The sequence below is a fragment of the Myotis davidii genome, unplaced genomic scaffold, assembly GCF_000327345.1.
Source record: "Myotis davidii unplaced genomic scaffold, ASM32734v1 scaffold268, whole genome shotgun sequence".
Taxonomy (NCBI): domain Eukaryota; kingdom Metazoa; phylum Chordata; class Mammalia; order Chiroptera; family Vespertilionidae; genus Myotis; species Myotis davidii.
Window position 1 is genome coordinate 205,989 of NW_006383015.1, and position 23,343 is coordinate 229,331.

A 23,343-nucleotide genomic window follows, 5' to 3' on the forward strand; every position below is an offset into this window, starting at 1 on the left:
CCTGCACACCTGCCACTGGGGATGTGCCCGCAACCAAGGTACATGCCCTTGACCGGAATCGAACCTGGGATCCCCCAGTCCGCAGGCCAATGCTCTATCCACTGAGCCAAACCGGTTTCGGCACACAAAGTGTATTATTAAAAAAATAATAACAAACTTGAAATACTTTTCCATGTAAGAAATCTCCCTGAAATACTGTGACTGTCTTCTCTTATATTTAAATGAAAAGAATATAAATGCATAATATATTTAAAAATTAGTATTACGAATAGCACATTTAAAAAAATCACTTTGACATTTTAAATTGACAGCATCACAGAAAATCTATTGAATTCACACAATCTGGAAACATTTGAGTAAAAGACCAAAATAACAAATACCACAACTGTGAATACAACTAGAAAAGTATATTTTCATATGATCGTGTCATTTAATTTATGGTTCAATACAAACAACAGAATCAACAGTAAGGTATGATGTCTTAAGCAAATAACTGCTAATTCACTTATTTGCTGTCTACATGTACCTGGTTTGGTAAGAACTTAATTTGAAAAGTAACAGGAAATTCCTCTATGCTACTAGCTGTAAAAGAATGTAGATGGATTGGTAAATATTTATCCACCCCCTGGCACAGGATCTTTCTCTCTCCCCATAGTGTCCCTCTTCCAAAAATCCTCTGGAGGGCAGAAAATTCTGCATCATAGTACTCAGGGATATTTACAAGTAATGGGAATTATAAACTATATTTTTAAAAAAAGAACAAAAATACCTGTGTACTGCCAATAGCTTAGTTAAGTTCTGAGCCAACTACCAGGTTTCTCATGAGTTTTGTTGTTACTCCTTCAACACCACAGAAAGAAAATACAGCTATAAACTGACTGTAAAAGCACCTGAGGTTCAACCTCTTGATAAGCAGGGGAAGGTAAAATGGCTGGTAGCAGCCAAAAAATTCAAGCACATGAATGGAAAAGAAGCCAAAATAATTCAGTGTTCTCTCTCAGCTTCTTTCAATGACTATCCTTATTTTTTTATAAAGAAAAAGAAGAGCATAAAAATGTAAACAGTGAGCAAAGTACATCATATTCAGGGATATATATTATGCTTTGGGAGAGAAAAGAAATATTTTTCATTGACTTTTGAAATAATTATCTATTCCTTTACTATCAACCAACTAATGTGAAAGCAGACCAAAAATATGATAGATGCCTGATTATAAATAAACCATATTTAAGTTCATTAAAGTTCACAAATAGGACTTTTGGCACTAGAGGACAATAATGACTGTCTGATTTCAAGTATTACCACTCACATTCCCCCCAAAACCAACACACAGACCAAATAAAACTACACATAAATCAAGCCTTCAGCAGTTTTAAGAAAAAGCAGATTTCATAACCTTAAGTTATCTGAACCAGAGGGAAAAAACTAATTCAACAGAGTTTTTTTCAGCCTCGTGCCACTGCAAGCCTGTGGGGTGGAGAGCACAAAGCGGGTTGGGGAGCTTGAGAAGAAGAGTATGCAGGTCTTAGAAAAGGCGCTGGCAAAAGCATCCCCACAGAAAGAAAATCCAACCCTTAATGTCAGAAAACTAAATACGGGTAAAGACTTGAAGGTTCACAGCACTAGCTACAAGAAAAAGCCTTCTCACAGTATTCAGGGCCATTTTTCCACCCATCTGACTGATATAAATTAAAAGGTATGATAACACATTTTGTTGACAAGATTGTGAACAAATAGGCAACCTCATACACTGCTGGTGAGAATACAAAAGAGAAGGGAACTGATACTATCTCACAAAATTACATAGGTATTTAACCTCCAACCCAGCAATCTTACTTTTAAAAAATTTCCTCAGAGATACATCTCTAACAATATTTATTCCTATCACTGCAAAATATTGGAAAGTACTTAAATGACCAAGCATAAAAAATTGATTGAATCATCAGATCAAAGCTAACAAAAACCACTTAAATCAGAGTGGACTGAAACATGAGGAATAGGTTTTATTTTATGATAAGTAGCCCAAAGATATAAACTTTTGAACTTTTCTGTTGTATATCAATTCCTGGAGATATGCACTAGTATATAAATCCTAAAGATTATGCTCTGAAGAATTTAGGAAAGAATGTTCATGTGTCCATACCGCCAGACATCTGGAAGATTACAATCTAAAACTAATCTAGAAGCTAAGACTGTAGGACTTACTCATTTCAAGAATGTACTTTTTACTATAAAAACTGTCAATTTTTCTCTTCCCTTCAAAATACTCTGGGTGTTACCTGCTCCTGTTTTATGATTTGTAAATTTTCAGATCCCTGAATAAAATTTTGTCCTTTAACTATATAAAAAATTAATTGAAAAAACTATAGTATATATTCATAGTGGAGTGTTATGTAGATGTAAAAAAAAACCAAAAAGAGATCTTGAGACTTCCGGTCAAAATGGCAGAGAAAATAAACTCTGAGCTAGCTTTTTCCCATGACCACATCAAAATTATAACTAAACTAGAGGCCCGTTGCATGAAAATTCATCCACTGGAGGGGTTCCCTCAGCCCAGCCTGCCCCCTCTCACAGTCTGGGAGCCCTCAGGGGTGGGAGGCGACCTGGCGATCAGGGGAAGGAGACGCCCCATCACACCTTTGCTGCTGCCACTGCTGGCAGCACAAACCTCGGCCGGCCCTGGTTACCTGAGCCTTGGGTGGCCCTGGGCAGCCATCCCTGGGTGGCTGAGCAGCCGCCATCCGAGGCATACCTGCAGCTCAGGTGGCCCTGGGAGGCTGGGGGGCTGAGGGGACTGGAGGCCACCATCTTGTGGCTGTGAGTGCCGCCATCTTTGAGGGCATGGCAGTCAATTAGCATATTCTCTCCTTATTGGCTGTGGGTGCCACCATCTTTGCGATGGCGTGAGGGTCATTTAGCGTATTCCCTCTTTATTAGATAGGATTCTAAAACAACTAACACTGAGAACCACCTGAAGACTAGCTGAACAGAGTTCCTATAACTAAGGATAAAAAGAAGAAACCACATCTAGACTGGTAGGAGGGGTGGAGATGCAGACTGGGCAGGTCCCACAGCCACAGTGTGGCGATTAAGAATCAGGAGGGCCCTAGCCAGTTTGGCACAGTAGATAGAGCGTCAGCTGGTTCAATTCCAGCCAAGGGCACATGCCTGGGTTGCCGGCTCCATCCCTAGTAGGGGGTGTGCAGGAGGCAGCCAATCAATTATTCCCTCTCATCATTAATGTTTCTCTCTCTCTCCCTCTCCCTTTTTCTCTGAAATCAATAAAGAAATAAATTTTTTAAAAAAAGAATCAGGAGGGATAGCAGCTTCAGAGCTTTCAGCCTCAAACCAGGCTCCCAGCCCAGGAACCAGCCATAACATTTGGCTGTCAGACCAGTGGGGGTTATATCTGAGAAAGACAAAGGGCTGTGGGAGACTGAGATGCTCCCCTTAAAGGGCTGGCCCATGAAGTTGCTCGCTCATAAACTCACTCCCAGCACAGAGGCAGCAGCTCAAATTTGCCAGGGACATAACTAGAGGAACTAAACAACCTTTTTATATGCTTAAAATAATTTCCAAATAAAATATTCTTTTAAAGTTCACATTAAAAATTTTTAAATAATCGAAGAGTTGCAAACTGCATCCCAAGGACTTAGGTTACAAAGTTCTGAATATTTATCCATGTCAGAGATGATACAGGTTTTTTAGCAATCTTATGGAGCTTTTCCTTGATCTCTACTGTAGTCAATAGAAAGAGAATGAAGTGGACAGGCAAATGGAGAAAGAAGAAAAAGGAAGCTATAATTTTAAACAAATCTAATAAAACTAGACTTTTAAGAAATCCTAAGATAGAATTCTATATGTTAAAGAAAAATGAATCTTTACAAATTAGATGAGAAATGAGTTTTCAAATGACAGAATTAGGTCTAATGAAAGCTTAAAGGACTTTGACGTGGAATAAACATTCTAATTATAACACAGCTGTTAAATTCAATAAATTCTAATGCTAAACTAGAAAAGTAAATTATTTCAAAGTAATGTCATTCAAGTTTTGTGTATATTGAGGGTGGAGATAGGAAATATGCATATGCAATAATTATAATACAAGAATTTCACTGAAACCAGAAAAAATAGCTTACGTAGACAAATTGTAAGACAATGGTACAATGAATATTATCAATGCTTTAAAAATTCCTTACAGAAAAACTTCCAAATGTGAAGACCTGTCCATCCATTAAAAGTACTGCCGTATGGTTGCTGCCTGCAGTAACTTGTGTGCTAGGGCCTGGCAATGCTTGAACAAGAGTGGGACATCCCCTAGGTTAAAAAAAAATTAAGTCAGTATCTTAAAAGACCCAACTGAAATAAAAAACCATAAACAAACAATGCATAAGGAAAAGAGATAATAGGCACTAATATGAATATTCAGTAAAAACTTAAATTTAAGTGCTATATTCCTGTCTCTATTCTAGGTGCTCAGGACACAAAGATGAAAATGACATAATCACTGATTTTAAGGAGATTATTTAAAAGATTTCTTAAATTTATTATCCTAACTATAGACAAAATTTTTAATTGTTCTGAAAGACTGGTGCTACTTTTGCTGTAGAAGAAAATTTCTTTAATCTTTACCAGTGAATAGCATGTTCAAGATCTCTATAAATATTTATTGGATGATATAATCATGCAATAATTTAACAAAATTCAATCCAGGAACTATAAGACACAACTGATTTTATGTCCTCTTTTCTACTTTTTTTCACTGGACTATAACTTAAGATTTTAATACAGTAGTTAATGAATCAGAATACAGTATCATGAAAGGCTCTGCAGCAGTTGCTAAAAGCTTAAGCTTAAAGATATGGGTGTGAATCCTGGCTCTAATAAGTAACACCAACATGACCATGACTTTGAACAAGTTACTCATCCTTTCTGCATTTCATTTTTCTCTGCTATAACACAGAAGATACTAATAATCCATAGGGTTCTTATGAACAATAAGGAAGCTCACATATGTCAAGTGCTTGGCACACAGTTAACACTTAATAAATGATAAACAATTATGACAAATAACATCCTTATATCGATTCTTAAATCACTATATTTACCATTTATTAACCATTTTTAGTAATCATTGTCTGTAATTAGAATAATTATCACTATAGATATAATCCACACATAACCGAAGGGCTCTGATTTTGAGACAATGTTATTATGATACTTTAAACTTTAAAAATTACATAAAATATATTTTTAATAATTTTTCAGCCTACAATGAAAAATGAAAGAAGCAAGATTAACAGCTGGAAACCTAGTTTAAAAAATTTCACAATAACTGGGTGAGTTAAGATGAAGGCACAAACTAGGAACAGAGTGGATTGAAAGCAATGAATGAACTTGACAGCTATCTAAAAAACAAACAAACAAAACCAAACGATTGGACTTGGTAAATGATTGATATGAGGCCAGGAGGGATTTTTGCTTATGTAACAAGGTACACAGTGGTAACATTCTTAAGCTATGAGAATGAAGATGATTAAAAAGAGAATAGAAGAAATCGTGGATTTCATTCTGAGACTCTCCTAACACTGTCAGTATGGACAGAGAAAGAAAAACCAGTAGAAATCTATGACATACCAATGAGGAATAATAAATTCTGGAAAATAAAGTGAGTTATTGGAAGAGAAGGTTTCAAGAAGGGGGAAATAATCTACATGCCAAATGCTTTAGAGAGATATCAACTGACCACTCAACTTTTTAGCGAGAAGAAAGTCTCTGGTAGGAGTAGGCACAACACTGTAGCAGATGAGAAGTTAACAGTGGGGTCAGAGACTACGCAAAATCCCTTCAGGCATCTAAGCAGGAAAGAGAAAAAAAAAAAACCACCAGCTAAAGGGAAAATGAAGCTGAAGGAGAGACTTTGGTCCTTTAAAATGATGGAGAGTTGAAGTTTAAAAGAATAAAAACAAAGAGGCTAAAGATACAGGTCAGAGAGGAGACAAGAAACAGAACTTGATCCCTAAGCAAAAGGTGTAGATAGGCTTCATAAATATTACATTAAAAAGTAGCAAAGTAGTAGTATAGATGCAAGTATGTTTGTAGAGTTGGCGGGCTAAAGAATTTCCCACCTAACAGTTTGTATTTTTGTTCTAATAGAGGTCATGTGCTGAGCTGAAAAAGGAAATAGGTGAGTAGAGAATCTGAAGATTACAGAAAAGGTACGATGCTGAATGGAACAAATAAAATACTGAGATCAGAAGTTTTAAACCCGATCCAAAGGGCTTCTGGACAGTCTTTTAATGAGCTTCAGGAGATCTGTGAATCTCTTAAATCTGTACGTCAATTTCTGTGTATATGCTCTTGTATCTATTCTGAAGAGAGAGCACATATCTTTCATCAAATTCTCAAAAGATCTTAAACCAAATAGTTTAAAACAACAAAACAGGAGGATTACTGCCCATCATAAGTGGAATTAATTGAACCTGGAAACCATACAACAAACTGTACACGTGTGAATTTTTTTCTGAAACCTAAATTAGACATGAAAAATATACAGACTGATTTATGCCTGAAGTTTTGCCATGCCTTAGCATCAAGACCAAGAGGGTAAAGAAATTGAGGATACTGGCAAGAGTATAGGTGAAGAGGATAAAAAATCTCTAACTTAGGTAACAAATAAAATGAAAAGGGTGAAAGAGTAAAAAAACAGAGGGCTATAGGGAACTGAATACTGATAATGTCAATGGCTAAGTAAAGTTAAGTAAAGCTAAGTAAAAGAAGGAGAAATTGTTATCAGATTATGGTTGTGTAAGAGATGAATTTTAATTTCTCAATAATCTTTATTCAAACTAAGGCTTAATAAATTACAGTCATATAGTTGGTAAGAGATGAAGCAAAGATTTGAACCTTGTCTAAATTGTTCCAGACACAATGATGGTATACAATATTAATGCAGAAGGAGAACAGTATAGCAAGAAAAAGATGAAACTCAGAAACATTATAAAAACTAGCAAAATTCTATTGGAAAGGAAGAATAAAAACAACTAAACTATATAATCTATTTCCCAACATCCAGGTTTAAATTTATTGAAAATGGTAAAAGAATTTGGAATTCAGAAATTCAGAAGCATACTGGACAAAATAAGCAAAAAAGTGGGTTGGTAGACTCATGTCATGAGTGAATGTATAAAAGCCATCATAAACTTTTCTTACATTCACTTTAAGAAGAGACAATAATAACAGCTAACATTTGTTGAGCACTTACTATGGGCTATGCCCTGTGCTAAGTAAATAACATGCATCATCTCACTGAATTCTCACAACAACCTTCTGAGGGAAATATACTTGCTCCCATTTAATAGAGAAAGCAATTGAGACACAGGAAAGTCAAGTAACTTGGCCAAGGTCCTTCCTATAGGTACCGAGTGATAGAATCAGGACCCAAACTAGAGATTGAGCTCAGTCATTTTGGCAAGTCAATACATTAAATAAGGAAAATACAAATAATATTTATCTATCTTTATCATCATGCACACTGCAATATTTACCTGACATTAATCACATATTATCAATGTGTGCTATACAATAAATTCCAGTTAAAAGCACTTGATTACTGGAAACTTAAAAAAAGACTCACCAACTCTACACTTATTTCAACTGTCTATAACTGTTTTGCTTTGTGGTAGTTAATATGTTGGCTATAGGGGCTTTGTTCCTCCTGGGATTGCTCCACCATAAAAGTGGGTCAATTCCTTTTTGAATCAATAAGCCAGCTCTTTACTCCTGCCTTCCAAGTCCTAATACATTAAGACAAAGAGGGTAACTAGAATGTTTACAGCAAAAATGGTTTTGAATAATTGCTTGATCCACCAGGCACAGTGTGTAGGCATTATTTCACTGGGCTATCCATCTTAGCTCTCCACACAGTGCATATACTCAGCCTTACAGTTACAACTCAATCAATGGAAACAGAAGTGGACATTTACACATTAGAAAAGAACAACTTTGGGCAGTTAAAGCAAAACTCACTAGAGTTTAATTTTCTTAACAAATCCTAATATTTTATTTTTAACATCAAAAGCTATCATATTCATGAAAATGATAAATTCAAGCTATTTAACATACTCAGAAGATTGTTGGTATTATCACCTGAACAAGTCACTGCTAATCAAGGATGATGCGCATTGGTATAATCAGGACATTGAGGTCAAGTTTTTGGGTAACCTCTTCATATTAAAAACTGACATGAGCACCTTCCCTTTCGATAGCAATTACACCTTAATGTGGTATGGCAGGATCTTGGCTTATGTTGTTCATTCTTTATATTTCACAGTTACCAGAGGTCTGTGATTTTTATTATAGTCATGATTTTCACAATTTCCCTTCCAAGAAGACCATGAAATATAACGATTTACCCATTTTCTGTGGAATGACAACCAGTACAGTCTGATCTGTGGAGAACTGCTTCCCTTGCTGTACACATGATCAATGCTCCATCATGTCTAACTACAATGCACCTTTCCCAGTTTATATCATGACTTACAAAATAATCACCAGCTAAATAACAGCAGCAATACTGATAATGTCATCATAATAAACCCTCTTGTTTTATGTTGTGAGTCTTCAGTGAGAAACAGAACAAAAAGTTGCTAAATTCTCTTTCACACAAACGATAAGCCCTGACTCAGTCTCTACACATCAGTGAGGCCATTCAAAGGTGAAGCAAAATATCTCTGCCTCTAACATCTGTGAAAGTAATTGTTCAACCTTGCAAGCCATTCATATTCTGTCATATGCAGTGTCCAATATCCAAATGTCATGTCCAGTGACATTTGATAAAAGTAATTTTGCCAAAGACCTTTTGCTCTCTTTACAACCACAGTATTTGTCATTAAGACTGTGATAGTCTTAAAATCCTCTTGAGAATAATGTGAAATGTATGTTGCTCTGGTCTTTTTAATGAGAAGCTTAACTCAATTATACCTCAATCATCCTTTCTCATTAGCAACAACATTCATCAAAGTAACTGAGGACATTCTGTTTCATCCTCATTTTCTGTGCATTGCAAATGAACCTGACCCAATCCTCTCGGGATAAACAGGAGTTCTCAATTCTGGCCAAGCATTAGAATCTGGGGCTTTTAAAAGACAGTTGCTGCCATCTTATATAGGACTGCACTAGTTGCCTCTAATACCAACCCTCATCCCCAACACAAACCTCTTAGAAATTCTAGCTGTAGAATCTATACACGGTATTTCTGAAGTTGTCCAAGTAAACTTAGTGTGCAGCCAGGATTAAGAATCATGAATCTTTACTATGTAGTTGGCATAATTCCATCCCTGTCTCCATAATGGAATGATTTCAGACCAAAGTGGCAATATGGGTTTTATGTAATAACTAGAGGCCCGGTGCACAAATTTGTGCATTGGTGGGGTCCCTCAGTCTGGCCTGCAACCTTTCACAATCCAGGACTCCCGAGGATGTAGTAATGTGAGAAGCGGCAGGCAGCTGGGGAGGAGCCCAAGCACGAGTCGGGTGCCACACTGCTCCCGCTCAGTAGTGCTGCTACAGAGGCAAGAGAGGCTCATGCCAGCAGTGAGCCAGGCTCCCACTATAGGAGCACACTGACCCCTGGTGGTGTGTGTCATAGTGACCAGTCGACCAGTCGTTCGGTCGCTTAGGCCTTTATGTACGTATTAGAGGCCCAGTGCATGAAATTTGTGCATGGGGGCATGTCCTTCAGCCTGGCCTATGCCGTCTCGCCATCAGGGACCCCTCAGGTAGGGTCCTTAGGCCTGGCTGGCAATCAGGGCCTATCAGGGCTTTCTTTCCCCTGGCTGCCAACGGTTGCCCCCGCCCCCACTGCTGCCACTGCTTGCCATCTGTGCAATGCTACCCCCCTCCCGTGCCACCTTCTATGGGCGACAGTCATGGGGTGTGATCATTTGGCAGGCCTGGGCCTCCCTCTGTGGGGCAATCACTTGCCGGCCCTGCACACCGCCACAGTGTTGCTGGCTGGTGGCCTGGGCCTCCTGCTTTGGGGTGATTGATCGCAGAGCTCCTCGATCAATCACTGTGCAGAGAGAGGCCCCGCCCACCCAGCTGGGACTCCATGATCGATCGCGGCAAGAGGGTGTCCTGGGCCTCCCTCAGCAGGGTGATCTTGGGGTGATGGCGGGGCCCCCTGAATAATCGCATTTCACCCGCCTTGGCTGGCTTGGCGCCAGTGCATGTCATAGCGTGGTCGTCAGGAAGGTTGTCAGGATGGTCGTTCTGCTGTTTGGTCGTTGGGTCTATTTGCATACTATGCTTTTATTATTATAGATAGATTAGAGTAATTCACATATGTAAACGAGAAGCCATGTAGGCCCAGTTGATTCTGGGGGTATCTTAAGACTATAGGGAGAATAAGACATTGTGGAAAGGCAAAAAGAAAGAAGGTTCTTGTGGTAAATTGCATTAATGAGTCAAGTCTGGCCTGAAGCCACCCTATATCTCTCCAGACTTGATGAAGAAGCCTGGTTTCAATGGTGGGCAGCCACACACATGGATCACTCAGATCTTCAAGACAATCTGCTGCAGGGAGCATAGCTGACTGATCCTCAGAGGCTGTCTCTTTGGATTCATAAGGCCATTCTTTCCCGGGTTGCTAACAGCCTGTGACTGAGCACAGTGAGGGTATTAAACTGCCCATGCTGCCCAAGCTGGGCCTCTTTCAGGTCATATTGGCTTGAGGACACCCACTGGCCTGGCTGACCTCTCTCTGAATTGCACACTATTCTAGATTCTGCCTACTCCATTTTTCTTCATTCTTTTCACAGGGGTCAGACCTACATCGTGCCTAGAGGGTTTTCCCTGACTATTCCTGCTCTTTTCCCTTTTATCTTTCATAGGAGTTTTCTCCCAATAAATTCTTTGAACATTTAATCCTGTCTTAGAATCTACTTCTTGGAAGACCTGAACTAATAAAGAAGGATTTTCTATACTTTTGACCAAAAGCACTCTCACTGTAGTAAGCAGGAAATGGATTCAGCTGTTATAAGGAAAGCCAAAAAACAGGGACTTAAGACAGAAGTCTATTTTTGATTTAGTTAAGCATCCAATTGCAAAGAGCTGAGGTGGCAGTTCCATGGTTTCAGGGATCCAGGCTATTTCTATTATGTAGCTCTGGTGTTCTCAATACATGGTTTCCAACTTATGATTACTATGATGACGACTTCTCCAGTTCCTGCAACTGCATGGATTCCAGTATCTAAGCCTTTTAACAGCTCTTTAATGTAGAAAATATTCTAATTTTCTAGCAGAAGAGACAAATTCGGAGAGGTTAAAATGCTTAACAGAAGTCTATTTTTGATTTAGTTAAGCATCCAATTGCAAAGAGCTGAGGTGGCAGTTCCATGGTTTCAGGGATCCAGGCTATTTCTATTATGTAGCTCTGGTGTTCTCAATACATGGTTTCCAACTTATGATTACTATGATGACGACTTCTCCAGTTCCTGCAACTGCATGGATTCCAGTCAGCAAGCTGGGAGAGAAGGGGAAATGAAGGGCTTCCACCTTCCTTTTAACTGCATGATTCTAACGTTGCATCTATCTCTTTAGTTCTGAAGGCCTTATCTTGCTGCAATAAGGAAGGGAACTGAAGTCTTTAGCTGCCTTGTTATGTCACCACTAATACTTGACTACCCAATGAATAGAAAAGAATGGATATTAGGAAATGTCTAGTTGTCTCCACCACAATTAGCTCTTCGCTATTCTGGGTAAGTCAAAACTGTTTCTCTGAGAGACCATTATGTTTTACTTAAAAATTATTCAAAAGCTTCAATATCTTCTTTTTAATTCTGGACCAACATCAAGTAATATAAATAAATCCATTACTGATTTTTAAAAATGCAATCTGGGGATATTCACTGTCTTTTTTATTGCCACGAGCAACCTTTAAAAAGACAATTATTAAAAACATAGGATTTTTGTGATAATCATAATCACTTATATTTTAAATGTATAGAATGTAAATAATTTTTTCTACTGAAACTACAAATCTATCCCCACAAAAACACTCAACCATAAAATCAAGAATCACCTATAATTTTACAGGCCACACTCTATAAAGTGGTATAAATACTATTTTAAGTATGGAAATATGTATTTAGACAAAAAAGAAGGAAAGAAAAAAGAAAGGAAAAGAAAAAAAACAATTCCAGTATCTTCAAACAATAAGTCAGAGCAGCGGTCGCCAACCTTTCGGACCTGTCTGTGGACCACTGGTGGGCGACCGCTGAGTCAGAGTACCTGGAATTGACATCTCCATGTCCTAGCTGCCCATGTTGTCCATATCCAAACGTATAGACATCTCCATTTTCCATTAAAACCACTGAAACCAAAAAAAAGAGCTTTATTATTTCATTATGTACATTTTATATTTCTATCACACTATAGTAAAAGCAGTGCAATATTCACTATTTAAAATTTATAGAGCCATTAAAATAGGCAATTGAAATATAAGTTTATATTTAATAAAAAATATAATTTTAGGTCAGAAAGATATCTTTGTAGGTTACAAAAATGTACTGTTTTTCATAATAAATACTGTCAAATTTAAATAAATGCTATTGAATAACAAGAAACATTGGGTCAACTGTAAAGTTTGTAATAGTAAGTAACTACATATAAAATATTTTTCTCTCAGATCTAGGATAATTATATAGGTAACAGACAGATCTGAGCTCTGCATAATTACGTAAAACATCAATGAACGGTCAGAACTTCAATAACTGTCAATGCCTTATTGAATAAGGAAATATATTTGGCATCAAAGAAAAATTTAATATTTTTTATTTTTATAAAGGTTAAATAGTACAACCTAAGCTATATAACCTAAATGCAATAATTTAGTAAGCATTTAATTACTTTTTAAATTTAAAAAATAAAGAAATTTATTGATATACATTTCTCATTAAACAGTAAAAAAATAGGTGACCTGATTATAAAAATTAATAATTCCAGAGTCTAAAAAAATTTCAGAGATTATTTCATCTTCAGGAATTTTCTGAATTGAATTATAATATAAATCCATCAGAAGACAGAATAAAAGTTAGATCTCTAGGCAAGTACCTATTTCATCATGCCCTAGTTTTTAAAAGGAATTCTGTAATAAGTACAAAGCTTTTTTTTTTTTTTTTTATATTTGAGAGGTATGGCCACACTATAGATTTTAACACACATTTAACAGACTACATTCGTCTCCAGTGGTTGGCAAACTGGCTCGCGAGCCACATGCGGCTCTTTGGCCCCTTGAGTGTGGCTCTTCCTAAGCCTTAGGAGTACCCAAATTAAGTTAATAACAATGAACCTACCTATATAGTTTAAGTTTAAAAAATTTGGCTCTCAAAAGAAATTTCAATCGTTGTACTGTTGATATTTGGCTCTGTTGACTAATGAGTTTGCTGACCACTGGTCTCTACTAAACAAATAATTGATTTAGCACAATTGTAAAAATGCAGTTATACCCTAAAGTTCCAGCTGCTACCTGAATGGTGAAATCCACAGCTGACTTGTACTGCCCGGAGCTCACAATCAAATCGCACAGAGCCTGGAGGATATGTTGTGATTTTGCTTGCATCCTTTTCTCCTCGTTCTCCACTTCCATCTGTAAGTGTTATAATTTGTAAGTAAGCCATTATTCATCTTCAAAATAAAATTTTAAATCAGATTACTATGGAAGAACAAGAGAAAAATGTTAAAAGGAACAAGCAAGAAGAATCTGCAACTGTTAGAAGTGATAGATCAAGAATCTACCTGCAAAGAAGCAATTTTGAAGAGATATAGTACTATACATTTCTGCTTGCAAATATCGCTAAATCAATAAAAACAGAAATCTAATTATGAGTAAAACCTATTAAGCTAATCAGTTATATAAATAAATCCATGTGTTATAAAAATAAAATTACAAATATAATAATTTGTATGGGAAATTTTAGTTTGCACAAAAAATAACTGCATGCAATGTCATTTAACAATTATTTTATACTTAGTGATATTGTTAGTACTAGTCATTAAAAAAAATTCCTAGTTGACTCAAAAATAACTTATATTTCCCAATCTTAGAAAGGCTACCCTATCTATCAGTATTGCTAACCTCAATTAAACTTTAAAAAATGTATGAACACTAACTAGCTCATTCTTTTTCCTTGTCCCACCTTCTGGCCCCCAACCACTAACTACTCTCAACCAAATCTTTCTGCTTTCATTTCTTTTTTCCTCTTCCCTTCTTATAATTTCCTCTCTTAAGCTTGCTTTACACCTTCTCTGATTTCTACATTTGATTTTAATATTCTGGCATTCTAACTATAAAGTTAAAAAACACACACCAGAATATAAATATTTTAATTTAGAATGCATAAAAAAGGGAGGTAATCTATTTTTCCTAATCTAAAACTACACATCACTAAAACATGACCTCTGTATCATCAAGATTCAAATTCCTTGTACATTTGTATAAGGAATTTATTCCTTGGAATAAATATCAATCTAAGCCACTCTACTGTGGCATAGCAACTCTAAACAAATCTATATAACATGCAGGTAAACATGTGGATCTACAGACACACACATTTTTAATTCTACATTTGCCCATTTTAGAAAGCTAAACAGAATAAGATCAAATCATGTTCATGTTATCCTTTCTTTTTTTATCTCCTATTTCTCACATTAGTAATAGCCAGGTCAGACCAAATTGGCCTAAATTATGACTTTCCTTTCTATAACAAAATGACTATCGTTCTAAAAAGCTTTCCACTCCTTATAACACTAGGACAGTAAAACCTCACTAATTCGGAATAACATTGAAAGGTTTGGCCTATATGACTTCCTGAAAAGGTCTCAGTCATAGAACATTTAAGAAAAAAATTCAATTTTATTACCTGGAAGCAGTACAGATTATAAACTAAATGCTACAATAAATGAAAGGTGATTACCTACATTATAACTCAAAATAGGCCTATATTACATAAAAATGTACCATAAACATAAAAGTCCTTTAACATACAAGAATTAATTGCTCGACCCAGAGGTTGAAGGCACGTTGAAGGAATCCTTCATTTCTTGAGCCCTTGGTTTGAAAAGCTAGTGATTTTAGACAGGTTTCCCCTTATAAGTATGACCCTGAAAATTCAGAGGAAGAAATTACTTTGAATTTTTACTCAAAAAAGATCACAAATACTGCATCTGTAGTATAATAAATTCTGAATTAGTGAGAGGTTTTACTTTAATAGGATAAAGAATACGATTCCACTTTTGCTAAATTATCTTATGTGGGTTTGACAAGACTGGATGGACTACAAAAAAAAAAAAAAGATTACAACATTTAGTTTCACTTGACCCAAAACAAAATAGTTCAAAGACTCCTCAACTTGGAAAGACAGTGGAATGGTTAAACATAAACAAAGGCCAATACAAAAGAAACAACCAGCTTCCAAAGACTATTTAAAAAAGATGAAAGATGTATAGAAATTTCACACCTTTATCTACATTGTTAAAAATATCTAATTACTAAAACCAAATCTGATTTAACATAGAAAACGAATTGTGTTCATATGATGTTACCAAACGTAAGTAATTCAATATTACAAGTATCATTCCACTTTATATAAATGGATTGAGGCCTAGTACAATCTTTTACCTCTGAATTTAGCAATTTGCTCTCTTCTTTAAGTCAGAGATTAAATATAGATACAAATCCCACAATAGAGACATAGCATCAGGGAAGGAGAAAAAAAAGCCTAGTAATTTACCGATTAAAACCATAGTGATTAAAAGAGTTTCAGCTAGTATTTAAAAGTAAAAATAATACTAGAAACATTCTGTTCAAGTTCATCTAAACAAACCTGTATCTATATAATTTCTCAATTATTATAGTTGGTTAAAATATTATTATAGTTGGTTAAGAAGCAAAAAAATAAGGATGAGGCTTTTGCTCATTATCAGCATCAGTGGCAGAATTAAAAAGATATCTGTAATTGATGTCAATTAAATCCAATACAATTCTAATAATTTAGAAATTTATTAAAGTTTATAAAAAATGTGCCTAATAAGTAGGCAAAAATTTAGTGTAAATTCCAAGTGAAACTCAAGGAGATTAATTCTGCTCAAGTTCATTATTCAGTAATGTGTTAATAAGCAGCAGTAAAATTAATCTCACATTTGAATGAAAAATCATTGTTCTGAATATTCTTGTAAGTGACAATTTAGGTATAAGAATATCTATATTTTCCCTAATATAAGTAGGTTCATATATACATTATATGATATTGAAATTATAATAGTTTTTGACAGATATAATAAAGTTTTGACAGATGTATCTTAAATATTGTTTGGATATGTATATGTATATATATATAGTTCATGCACATTTGTATACATACATAGAGAAAAGACTCAGTATCTAAAGGACTCCAACTTATTTTAATTTTTATTTAAATCTATTTATTTTGGGGGTAACCTTATGGTCATGTATATCACAAAATGTATATAGAACACAGTGAGTACTTAAGCAAAATCACTAAATAAAAGAGCAAAGCAGTAGTAAGTACAATTTGCTCACCACTTGGCTCTGTGCTATACACTGAAAACTTAAATAGCACGGTGGATAAGTGCTTTGGGGCACTAGGGCCTAAGAGACCTGGATTGGAATTCTGGCTCTCCTATTCGCTAGTTGTATGATGACTGGATTTTGTAAGTCTTAGTTAGCTTTCCCATCTATTAAATCGCAATAATGGTACAACACCTCACAAGGCTCTTATGAAGATTAAGTAAAATAATGTACGGAAAGTGCTCAATCAATATTCACTACTGTTGCTTTCTTTAGTCAATACAATAATCTGATGATATAGGTACTGTTATTGCATTTTGCAGTTGGGAAAACTATGGCTTATAAATAGAGCAGTTTTAGAGACTGATAAAAAATAAGGCTCATGCATTTTACCACCACCAAATGACTTACATTTTAAACTTTTTTGAAAAAATAAACTTACTGTGTATTTAACAAATCTCAAATTTTGTAACTTTAGAATAATAATAAAAGAGAAAGCAAAGAATTCAATTTAAAGAATTAAAGTATTCATAGAGGATTTCTATTTGCAAAATATATATACATGTATGTATATACATCCACATCTGTATCTTAATTTAATCTTCATACCAACATAGTCAGAAATTATCATTCTTATTTTTAAAATAAGAAAACTAAAGCCAAAAAATTTAAGAAATTTATGAATGGCCATACAGTTCTTGTACATGAAAAATTTAGGATTAAAACTAAGGCCTTTCAAGACTACCTCCAGAACAATTCAGATGTTCCTAACTAAAATATTATGTTAATATCCTTTTATATGTAAGGCACTAAACTGCTAAAAAATATATATATTAATCTAGATATCTGTTTGAAATATAGTCTATGGTTACATTTAAAAAATAACTTACTATATGTTACATGGATTATATGTTATACTTATTGATTCAGCCTTGAATACTCTAGTATGCCTCTAATCAAAATTTGCCTGCATAGGATGGATTCCATGACCTTCTCTGAATTCTTTCCAATCAGCCAGAAGCTCTCCAACATTCCATCTTAGAACTCACTCCTGTTAACAATAAATCCACAGTGCTTACCCTCCATACACCCCCAAACAAAAAATCATAATCTAGAAAATTTTAATTATCATCATCCCACAACTTGTACCATCAACATAACTGATTGTAAAACAGAACACAGCAATTAATATAGTGAATTTTTCAATGGAAGACAAATAGGGTTAAAAAAAGAGAGAGAAAAAATATTATTAAATACTGACTATGCCCTGGCCAGGTGGCTTAGTTGGTTAAAGCATCATCCTGCTATGCAAAGTTACAGGTTCAATCCCTGGCTAGGGCACATACAAGAATCAACCAATGAATGGGTAAATAAGTGGAACAATAAATCAATGTTTGTCTGTCTCTTTCTCTCACTCTCTAAAAATAAAAATTTAAAAAGTCAACCAATAATTTTTTTAAAAAAGACAGTATATGTATCAAGAGTAAAAAGCAGTGAATAGTTAGATAATTAAATGCCAGTTACTAATAGTGAATGCTATAGGGGTAAGAGAGAGGGAATTTATGGGTATTTAGAATTTAGTTAGAACGAGTTAATACTCTTTATATAAAATAGGGCACCATTACTTTAAATTTTGGTGGTAAAGGGATAAATTGTTTCATACAATGAAACCAAAAAATCTGATTTAAAAAAAAAACTGGCCCTCCACCATACTATAAAATAAGTCCTTCCAAAAAGGCTGCCACGAATAAACAAAGAGTCTTGTTATGAAATAACCCTGTGGCAGAAAAGATGGAGGGCTACCTATTGTTGAGTAATTTCTACAGCTAATCAATTTGAAAATGTAAAATGTGTTTTAAATTTGTAACCTTAGTCTTCATTTGGCATTTCATTTTAAACTTTTGGAAAGAAATAAAGATGTTTGTCCACAAGGAGCTAAAACATGGAGCTGAAAAAAGTTTTAAATTGTTTTGTGTATTGTCAATATTTAACCTCGGGTAAAGCATTGGAAAACCTTCACTTTTCTATAATTAGGGGCAGAGGGGGAAACACTGAGAGTATCTGTTCTAATTAGTGGCATAGTGGAAAATATAAGATCGGAGAGTCTGGTAAATACTAAAGTATTTTTTCATAGCATATCCCAAATATCATTCTTTATATTTAAATATTTATGGTATTGTTACAGCACTCAGTAAATAAAGCATCTTAAGGATTGCTCTACTTGTTTTTGTACTAAAAACAGGGGTTTTGTCTCTTTGGCTTTTGCTTTGAGTGGCAAACTGACAAAGTGAGACAGACAAATAAAATTAAAGTTGATTGCCCTAACCAGTTTGGCCCAGTGGATAGAGCGTCGGCCTGTGGACTCTAGGGTCCCAGGTTCGATTCCGGTCAAGTGTATGTACCTTGGTTGCGGGCACATCCTCAGTGGGGGATGTGCAGGAGGCAGCTGATCGATGTTTCTCTTTCATCGATGTTTCTAACTCTCTATCCCTCCCCCTTCCTCTCTGTAAAAAATCAATAAAATATATTTTTAAAAAAATTAAAGTTGATTATATTTTATGTGAAAGTTTAAAAATAAAATTAGTCTATAATAGTTTTGCAACCTCCCAAAATTTTAAGGCAGACACATTAGATAAATTTGACTATATAGAATGTGTGATTTTAAAACTTTCTCTTCTATTTGGTGGTATTTATCTCAGGCATTAAAGAAAATAGCAAGTATAAGTTTCACTAGTCAAAGACCCCTGGTTCACATGCTAGGAATCAAGGCAGAATTTATATATCAATTTATAAATTCTCAACATTCAATTCCTTCCTGATCTTAGTTGACTCGTAATCTGTGGTTTAAAAGTAAATAAGCTTGCTTTATATATTTTTAATTAATATATAACTCTGATACCTCAAAGAATTTTGCATAAACAGCTTCCTCACCAACTTTTTTAGACTTCTGTCATTTTCTGAGATCTATAGTAGGTCCACATAAGTGTTTCTTACACCTATCACTACTTAACCCTCCACTATCAAGTAAGTCATGTGTGTTGTATATTAAAACATAAACTTTAATATTAAAACAATGGAAAAGCTTAATCGCAGTCAACTCATTATTACTTTATAATTGAATTGAGGAGTTTTGTTAATTCTAAAGCAAATAAACAGCATTTTAAACAAGTAAAATGCCAGATGGCAGTCAATTAAGAACATAACAAAGGATAAAAATAGGAAGCAATAATTACTTTTTCCACCTTCCCTTAACTGTCTGAAAATTGAAAAGAAATGGAAAAGAAAAAGATATACCATAAAATGTCTTAAATTTAACAACAAAAAAAGAAATAAGATTGATAGTCATCAACAAACAGTACAACATTCAGCATGTTCTTTCTCCTCAGGCTATATATAGTAATGAGAGAAGCAAAGTGGAAGAATTAGGTTTGTGCATTTTCCCCGAGATGAAACTCAAATGAGTGGAAGAAATTGGGAAAGTGTCCCACCTAGTGATAAGGAAGACCAAATACCTTTGTGCTTGTCCCGTTTATGCTTTAGCTGTGCTGGATGGGATCTGAGTCTGGCTAGAGCCTGTTCTCGATGGTTCATAAAAATAGGACCAGCAAATACAAGGGGGCCTGAGGAGAAACATTTTGTATGTGCATAGAAAAGCTCACAAAATGAAAACACTACAATGAAAAAAAGTCAAACTAAAAAGCATGGAAATTTATTCCTTATTGTTTTAGACATCATACTTTTCTCCCAATTCCCCCACATTAACTCTCCCACCCCCAACCATAACCTATTTACCATTCCACACACAAGTTTTAATATCTTTAATGTCTTTAGTTTATACAGTACAAATTCTATCTTCTATACTTATAAAATTATCAGGTAGCTACTATCAGTCTCAAGTAAACAATTAGAAAGTTCAAACAGAATAAATGAAATATTTTACCTTACAAATATTTTAACATTATATATATTCAAACTTAGTAATCTACACGATCATTAAAAAATATCTTTCATACTGCAATGAAATAAACTGCAATGCCAAAAACTAACTAATTTTTAAATTCAGGATTAAATTTAAATTGGGTCTTGAAGATTTAATGTCCATATCAGTCTTACTACAAAACTAAGGCAAGTGTTACTGACTTCACTACATTCTGTCACAGAAGTAAGGAAACAAGACGGCCAAAACAAAAAAACACACAAAAAATTTAGTATGATTGCATACACACTTATATAACTTTCTAAAAACATTAAATCTAACTTTATAATTTCTTTAACCACATACACAAAATCAGAAACAAGGATAAACTGAGCTTCATATTGTTGCTAAGGAGGGGAATCTAAACCCAGTAACATTTGTGGAACAGTAGTCATCTCTCATAAAATAATTTCCTTCTGAAGCTCCACTATGTACATACATAAACATACACAAATACATAGTAGTCACATAGAGCACCATTATTTCCACTTTTTAGTATTCAATGAAAAAAATGTGTAGCCAAATTAATTTCAATAAAATTTAAAAATTGCTTTTCCCCTTGAAAAGAAAGGAAACTTTAAATTATACCTTAAATTTTCAGTTCTTTTTTTTAATAGAACAGAACTGCAGCTTCCTTAAGTTTTAGCAATATGCCTATAAATTTCAAAACACTCTAAATTTGACAGTTAAGAAGTATTTGAAAAGAAAATTGACATTACATACTGTAAAACAGTGAACATTTTTAATTTAAGCAATTTTCTTCATAATTCTCTAGAGATCTTCAGCTATAATTACTTTTTCTAACAATGAATTAAAACAAAATTACTGCCCATTTATAAAATTTGACAAATGTCAAATTAAAATACCAAAATACCCTTTATAAACATTTAAAAATGGGTACAGAAAATATATTTCATTATGTCTTTAGACATAGATAAAAATACAAGCAGTACCAGTTCTATACAGACAAGAATAAAAAACATATTCTATGATTATTACAAAGAAATATGCTAATCCAATAACGTATGAGGCAAAAGTAGGTCGACAGTTTTGAGTATGCAAAAGTTTATGCTTTGTATTATTTATTACTGTATTATTTTGCACATAAACACTGTAAAACTACTTTTGCCCCACCCAGTATTATTTCCCAGTAATACAGTATCAATTCTTTTTAGACTAAAGCTATTTAAATTGAGCTCTTTTTAAAATGTAGTAAATGGGGAGGAACCATGATGGCGGCATAAGTAAATGCAGTACTCACATCCTCCCACAACCACAACAAAATTACAACTAAAATACTGAACAACCCTCTTTCAGAACCACCTGAATCTGGCTGAATGCAAGTCCTACAGCTAAGAAATGGAAGAAGAAGCCGCACTGAGACTGGTACAAGAGGCGGAGGCTCACAATGGGGTGGTCCCACAACCATGTGTGGTGGATAAAAATCAGGAGGGATACCTTGGCTGAGGAGGTCCCCCCTGAGGAGCATGGGGTCCCAGTCCCAGGAAGTAAGAACCCTTAACTTCTGCCTGTGAAAAGCAGTGGGGATTGAGGCTGAATGAGACTAAGGGCTGCTGCAGTCCCAGGCAGCTCCTCTTAAAGGGCCAGCACACAGAGTCACTTCCTCTGAGCCCCATCACAGCGACAGTAGCTTGAAAGGCACCAGAGACATACAGGGAGGAACTGAGTTGTTTGGGATCAGAGTGAGAGCTGGAGGGACAGCTTTCTCCCAGACAGAAGTGCTGACAGAGTCTTTATTCCCTTGATGAGCCCTCCCTTATAGAGCCATATCTGAGGCTCCATCAACTTGGCACATAGGGTTTACAGCACACTGTTGATTCCCTGAAACCCTGCTCACCCAACTTTCAGGCCCACCCAAGCTGTTTCCAACGGCTTTCCCATTGGAATGGCCTGTCTTGGCTCATTCTTCAGATTTAACTAAAGTCTCTCAAATGAGCAGCATCTGGTCTCAGCAAGCCCTGTACTCTAGTTAAGTGGCCCCAGGACTGGCACTAGAAGCAGCTGGCCTTACCTGGTTCACAGGTTGGCCTTGCCTGGGCACCTTCAAACACAAGAAGCAGCCGTCTGCAGATCGCTTTGTAGCTTATGCCTGGTGGCCCTGGGCAGAACACAGGCAGCAGTTGACCTTGGCCTGCACCACCTGGAAGGCTCCAGAGCCAGCACACCCAGTTGACAGCTTCAGACCACGTCAAAGCACCACCACCCAACCATCTCCATAAGCAACACACTCAAGGCAGACTCAGTGGGTATCAGAGCCCTGATGAAGTAATTCCGCTCTGTGTAGTAGGCCCCTGCACAGCTGAACCTCCAAGGAGGCAGGAGGTCACAGCCAGTCCTTGCAGCTGACTGGCGTGGATAAATCCCTCCCATTGACATGCCAAGAGCAATCAAGACTCAACTACAATAGGAGGATGTACAGACCACATGGGGAGCCCACCACAAGTGCCAGCTGGGGTGATCAAGGAGGCTGTGCCTCTGGAACCTACAGGACATCTACTATATTAGGCCAAGCTATTAAGCCTAGGAGATGTAGCAGCTCTACCTAATACATAGAAACAAACACAGGGAGGCTGCCACAATGAGGAGACAAAGAAACATGGCCTAAATGAAACAACAGAACAAAATTCCAGAAAAATAATTAAACAAAATGGAGATAAGCAATCTACTAGATGCAGAGTTCAAAACATTGGTTCTAAGGATGCTCAAGGAACTTAGTGAGGACCTCAAAAGCATTAAAAAAAAACCATTTAGAAATGCA

General features: G+C 35.7%; 1 protein-coding gene across 1 annotated transcript in view; it reads right to left on the reverse strand.

Annotated features, from left to right (window-relative positions):
* The window catches only part of MYCBP2 (MYC binding protein 2, E3 ubiquitin protein ligase), a 253,516-nt gene that overhangs the window by 165,585 nt on the left and 64,588 nt on the right, over positions 1–23,343 (reverse strand). The window contains 4 exon segments of the mRNA XM_015558101.1: positions 4,200–4,317; positions 12,292–12,373; positions 13,529–13,648; positions 20,101–20,208. Of these exon segments, the coding sequence (XP_015413587.1) occupies positions 4,200–4,317; positions 12,292–12,373; positions 13,529–13,648; positions 20,101–20,208 (428 nt within the window).